The 6,435-nt window shown below is 41.3% G+C and overlaps 1 protein-coding gene across 1 annotated transcript; it reads left to right on the top strand.

Annotated features, from left to right (window-relative positions):
* Nucleotides 1–76: 76 nt before the first annotated feature.
* PDCD2L (programmed cell death 2-like) lies at nt 77–5,211 on the top strand (the record flags this gene model as incomplete). The annotated part of the gene is made up of 6 exons (XM_010185277.1): nt 77–325; nt 427–496; nt 1,562–1,965; nt 3,048–3,161; nt 4,382–4,530; nt 5,060–5,211. Coding segments are annotated over 6 exons (1,117 nt in total), but the record flags the coding sequence as incomplete, so codon positions are not given.
* Nucleotides 5,212–6,435: the final 1,224 nt, after the last annotated feature.

Raw genomic sequence — 6,435 nt, 5'->3', positions numbered from 1 at the left:
GGACTGGGTGCCCTCCGTGCGCCCCTGCTCTCCCCGATGCGGGCTGTGCGGGACGGCGCTGGCGCACTTGGTGCAGGTGTACTGCCCGCTGGAGGGGTCCCCCTGCCACCGCCTCGCCAACGTCTTCGCCTGTGCCGGGAGGGGCTGCTGGGGAGCACCCGGACTGGGTGCCCTCCGTGCGCCCCTGCTCTCCCCGATGCGGGCTGTGCGGGACGGCGCTGGCGCACTTGGTGCAGGTGTACTGCCCGCTGGAGGGGTCCCCCTGCCACCGCCTCGCCAACGTCTTCGCCTGTGCCGGGAGGGGCTGCTGGGGAGCACCCCGGAGGTGAGCACGGGCCTGGCGATGCTGTGCTGAGCGGGCACAGCTCCACTGCGGCTCAGTCTTCTATTCCTTACTTGTCCTTTTTTTCATACGGCCCGTTGCAGCTGGAAGGTGCTGCGCTCCCACTATCTGCAGACACAGGAAAAGGAAACACAAGGTTACAGCATAAAGCAGGTATCACTCACAAACTGCCTTCCCCTTCTGGTGTCCTCTTTTGTTTCAGTGTGCTGTGTGGAGTGCAATATTGAGGAGGTTTTAAAATAAAAATGCGATAGAGTTGGATGAGTTTCACACTTATGTGTGCTTGTTTAAGTAATCATGACCTTTCTCAAGAAGCTGTGCTATATGCTGGTTTTGAGTCATGTATGTGGTCCTGTGGAGAAGTCACAGACAAGGAATTTTTGATGCTGTGAGTACTACATGTTATTTACAAGACGATTAACTTCTTATTTGTGATCTACATTAAGCCTGTTTTAAGGTGCAATCCAACTTTTTGGTCAAAACTGATACTTAATATTTTAATACTTGAGCTACCTAAACATTATTTTCCAACTTTATTGTAGTGATTGGTGTTTAGGTTTGGAACTTTAAGATGTTTCCTTTGTTTTCTAATTTAAGTAGACTTTTAAAAATTATCATTAGTTTTAATTAATCTGACTCAAATTATTGTTGATATACTTCTGTCTCTTTTACTTGTGAAGAAAAACTGCTTGTTGGCTTATGGAAGACTGGAAGAAGAGGATGCTTATCAGACGAGCAGTGACAGGCATAAAGTGTTTCTTCAGCTGGTGCATGTGCATTGTGAAATTTTGGGTTGTGGTAAATGAGCGTAGGCTGTTAAAATGGTGATTTAAAGAAAAAATTAATAATATTCTTCCATATGCTCTTTGAGCTTACGTATGATGCAGTAACTGTGTTTTAGATAAAGGTACCAAAATTATCTGCGGATGGCTGTGCCAGCAGCCTAGGTACGGCAACATGATGTTGAAATCCAGTGAGTTCCTGTTCTGTCTCTCCAGTGTGAGATGTTTTTTGCCATAACTGTGCTGCTGAGAAAAGTAAACGTGGCTGTGCTGGCAACTACCGCTCTAAGGAGAACAGGCAAAATAACACTAAGCACTAGGTTAAGGTTTTAGTCCTTTTATGTGTTGCACTCATGAAACTATTAGAAGTGCGTTAGGATGGGTGATCTTCACAGCGTTCTTTGTTGTTGTTTTTTGTTGCTGTTATTCTTCTCAGAAACAAGAATCGAACTTTGCTGCAAAGGATTGGTGTGATGAAGCAGATGACTGGGGACTCTGTGATGGAGCAGAATCTCTTGCATCTGCCTCCCTTCAGCTGCTTGGCTTAAATGAAACTGTGAGCAGCTCCTTGTCCAGAGAGATGGAGTGTGCATCCCAGTTCCAACAGCTTCACTTGTCTGAAGCTATGAACACGTCGAGTTCCCTGAATACTCATCCTCCAGCCAGTGAGGGAATGGTAATGGCAACAGATAATTCAGCTCCTGTGTTCCAGCCCTTTTACATTAGCGTTGTGGATGAGGAAGACTGCATTGGTTTCCTTGATACAGATCACGCGGATAAGCTATTGAAGGAGTATCAGCAGAGAGAGGGTGTAGATTTGGAACAGTTGATGTCGGAAAGGTGAGAACAGGTCTGGATTTCATGCTTAATTGTGTAGAGATTGCATAGTTTCCTGTGTAGTAATAGTCTAAATCTGACTGTCACTACATCTGGATGCTTTTTGTTCATAACTTGCTCCTTCAGGAATCATTGGTGTATAAACTTTGCTGGAAGAACATAACAACCTGCCCAGTTTAATCAAATTCTGGAATTCTGAGTTACTCAGACATGCATCTTTTTCTGAGTGAGCAGCTGGAACTTCGTTGGGCTCCAGATAAAGCAGTGGACGTTCAACCTCTGAAACTAAACCAATGCGATTTAAACAACATCTTATGCTAAATGGCATGAGTTTATATTGTCATATTTGACTTTTTTCTTTTCAGGGCTATTGTTTACCTTGTATTCCAATTGCATTTTTAAGAGTTTAATTACTTAGGAATTTTGACTAGAGACTGGGATGATGGTAACAGATAGACTCCTGGAGACTTTAATGTTGTCTGCGAAACAAGTTTTGAACATAGCTACTGAAAATATTTTCAATACTAACCTAGGTGATCACAGCCACCTCTTCCATCCTGACCATTTCTCTTTTGATGGTATTAATATGTATGGTAACTTCTCCTGAATTGTGGACAACATTACATTTTTTTGATAACTAAAGCTACTGTCAGTTGCAGAATCTGCATAGAATGCTTTTTAGTAGTGGTGGTCCTGTTGAGTTTTACCAATGTTTATAGAGTCAGAGAACTTTAATTACACTTGATTCAAAAGTTTTGAATTTAAAAGCTAGAAAGACTTACTAAAGGAATGTTTCGGGTTTTTTTCAGGCATAAGCAGATGTCTGGTGGATTTTAATCTCATGTGGTAGTTTGAAACACTGTTCATAATTTTAAGCCACCAGAAATGGAAGAACTAGAAGCAAAATGTTTACTTACAACCTCTAACAGGAATTGCCTCTTAATTTAACATGTATAGGGTTTTTTTTTTCAGTGTACTTAGTATAATTTAATATGAATGCATAGTAACCATTGCTTATTTAAAGCATGCATCTCATACTGAAAAGCTCATTGGAAATTTTGTTCCTTTTTCTTGTTTCCTTATAGTTTTCCAGGTGAAGGTGATAATGAAAAATATGAGAAGAGTGAAGTCAAAAGCAGGGATCGTACGTTTCATAAATTTATGAAAAGAATATCTGTGTGCCAAGAACAGATTCTAAGGTATATTGTTCATCTGGTTCTAAGAGGGAGATGCAGAGCATAGCAGAGCTTGGTAGTACATAAAAAAATTATTTCTTTGGAAATATACATCTGTTTTTGTTTTTTAATTAAAAAAAATCTGAAAGGGCTGTTGCCATACCTGTGTGGTCAGACTTCAGTCTCTAGTTGGTCTTTTTTTATACAAAGTGTAAGTGGATGAGAAACAATCAGGATCTGAGACCCTAAATCTGGCTGTGGGAGACTTTCTTCAACAGAAAACCTGATGAGAACAGACCCAGACTATCTTTGAAGAGAGGTTATCAAGAGGCAGTTTTGAGCTGGATGTGTAATACTCAGTGGTGTGCTGTTGTGATGTATTTCCAAGGCTATCTGCTCCTCTGAAATTTCTGAATTCTGTAATTTTGTCCTGGAGATGTTACTAGAGTAAGAAATGGTTTTAAAGCCCAAGTTCTTCTGCAGCTTATTTTAATAACCCCTCAGGACTCTACAGTCTTCAGTTCTCATAAATCAGTTGGTTTTTTCTAAAACAAAAGCAGATTTAACCTCATAGCAGCTACTTTCCCAAAAGAGGAGTTAATTCTGAATGAAAGTATAACAAAGAGTTCAAATCATATTTTTTTTCAGTTACCAGGTCATACGCATGGTTGTTGTGGATCATACCAAGTGTTTGTAACCTCTTTGTTCCAGAGAGACCATGCAGCCTGTCTGGTCAAGCTGTCTCAGTGCAGTGACAGGGCCTTTGTTTATCAGGTTTCCAGAACCAGGTTGAACCAACTGGTACTTTTTTACAGTAGTTCTTGTAAATAAAGCTTCGGTTCTGTGACATAACTACAGTTGTTGTGAGACCTATTCTATGGTGAAAATATTTCACTGCCACTGGTGAAGAGTCCATTTTTCAGGAAAGTGTAGTTCAGTTATTTAAATGAGTCAGGTACAGCGTATTTTGGAGGTGTCAATTCAAAGTATTTATCTCCTTTAAATCTAGCTCTTTCCTTAAGACTTTCCAAGTGTTGACCTTCCAAATATTTTCCCCTCCCCATCTTTATTCTTTGTTTAATCACTCCTCTGAAACGTAGGCAATGATTCTGGCTCATAACAGTGTTTTTTACTTAAGCAAGTTGAGAGGTTTCAGAGAATCCTGAATACTGCTGCCAACATGTATGTTTTCCTATGAAATCTAGATAGAAAAAATGAATATTTTTTTTCCTTTCTTCTCTTAGATACTCTAGGGGTGGCCAGCCTTTATTCATAACGTGTCCTCCAGCGAACATTGACCAAGGTATTCCAGCCTGCAGTAACTGTGGAAGCAACAGAATATTTGAATTTCAACTCATGCCAGCGCTGGTCAGCATGCTCCAGAGTGATTCAGGTGTTCACCTTTGGCTTAGCTGAATGAATACTAGAAACAGTCACCTTCTGGGTAGAGTTTAGTGAACTGCAATTTAGATTGTTTCTCACTAACCACACGTACTGATGTGCTTAACTACAGTGATCATCTTGCATAGCATCCACTCTGTCTCCATCATAGATTTATTTCACTGAGCAAAGGATATAACTGGTTTGTGAAGACACTGTGATTGCAGCTTCATTTGCTCACTAGTGAACTTTAATAACAGAGATGTATATAATTCTGGGACCTTGGGAGTTATTTGTCTTTATGACCTCTTAAATGAGGCCTTGGAAAATAGTAACTACTGTCAGATAGGATTGCAGACACTTAAGAAGCTCTTTGAAAATTCCAAGTCAGCTTGCTTTAAAGTCTTTAAAATTAGAGAATATTATGTATGTAGGAGACTGAATATGAAAAATACTTCCTGAATTGGCAAAGTTTGAAGTAAAGCAATAAGCAATAGCCTCTGATTATGTAATTTTTCACACCTTTATTGTTTTGTTTTTAGATCTGTCAGTGGAATTTGGGACTGCTATAGTTTACACATGTGAGAGAAGCTGTTGGTCAACAAATCATCAAACCCCGCTTGAAGAATTTATTTTTGTACAAGAAGACCCAGATCAGAGATTATTTAAATAAATTGTATTTCTCCGCATAGATGGAAGTCTGTTGCTTTTGGTTTTTTCCTACTCCAGGTGAAAGTGTGTGATGATGCAACAGAATTTTTCACAGATGTGGTGAAAACCAAAATTCATTTGAAGACATGGTGCTTATTTCCAGTAATAACTGATTGAAGTATATATTAGCATGCCTGTGTCACTTCTGTGCTGACAGAAAACTCGCATACTTTGGTTACACATGGAAATCTAAGTGTAGAGATTGTTTCATGATTCTTGTTACACTTAACATTTGGGGAGGAAAGTAAAGTAGAAAGATTGTCCTGTTGCAGTTAGTTATACCATTAGCATTCATCAGCCAAACAGGATCCAGATTTTAGAAACTATTAGCAGAGAAGTACTTGGTGTAAGCTTGATTTTAATAAATAAACCTCCTTTGTTTTGACCACACATTAAAGATACAGCAGGCACTGGGAGGGGCCTTGCTGTCATTACAACTTCCTATGATGAAGCTTTTCTATGTTTTTCCAATGAAGGATGGGTGATGTTTGCGTTGCTTTGGGTGGGTAAAAGGTGGAGGTTTTTGTTAGCTCTTTTGTTCTCACAGGTACAGAATGAAGGGGTAGGTACAGCACCTGTGTTGTCACTGCAGTCTGGTGCTTGCAGGCTGATGTGCTGCTTTAGTTAAAACTCTTTAAATTCTTCTGTGGTGTTCCCTGTTGGTTTAACTAAATTGCGGTGTTTTAATTTACTTAATGGAGGAGTAATTTAAGAAAGTGTCCTTAAAGCATTTTGTACAGCATAAATTAATGGACTAAATGTTAGTTTTAAAAAAAGGAAAAAAGGGGTGGTAGGGGGCTAAAATGGTGGAATCTAAGGAAGATTTGTAGCTTACCACATCATGTTCTAGAGGCGAGTCAGCTAACCGATGCTAACATTTATAAAAATCTCATCTTACACCTTGAATACTGCCCATGCTCCCCAGGGGTGCTGGGCCTGCTTTTTTCCCCAGCTATAGCGGTTAGCTCAGAGTGTGCAGTTTGTGGGCCAAGCCCTGGCTGCAGCAGACAAGCGGGGCCCGCCTTTCCCGGGAGGCCCTGCCTCCGGTGCCGGGCCGTAGTGAGTTCCCAGCCGCGGCGGCCTGCGGGCCCGTGCGGCAGCGGGGTTCGAACCGGAGCCTCCGTGCGCCCCGTCCCGGCCAGAGCCTGGCCCCGCTACAGTCTTCGTGGTCCGTGTGCGGGAGAGGCCCGCGGCCCTCCCCTCCGAC

This window comes from Mesitornis unicolor, unplaced genomic scaffold (assembly GCF_000695765.1).
Source record: "Mesitornis unicolor isolate BGI_N332 unplaced genomic scaffold, ASM69576v1 scaffold41265, whole genome shotgun sequence".
Classification (NCBI taxonomy): domain Eukaryota; kingdom Metazoa; phylum Chordata; class Aves; order Mesitornithiformes; family Mesitornithidae; genus Mesitornis; species Mesitornis unicolor.
The sequence above is the reverse complement of the archived record's forward strand: the minus strand, read 5'-3'. Positions and strand labels throughout refer to the sequence as shown.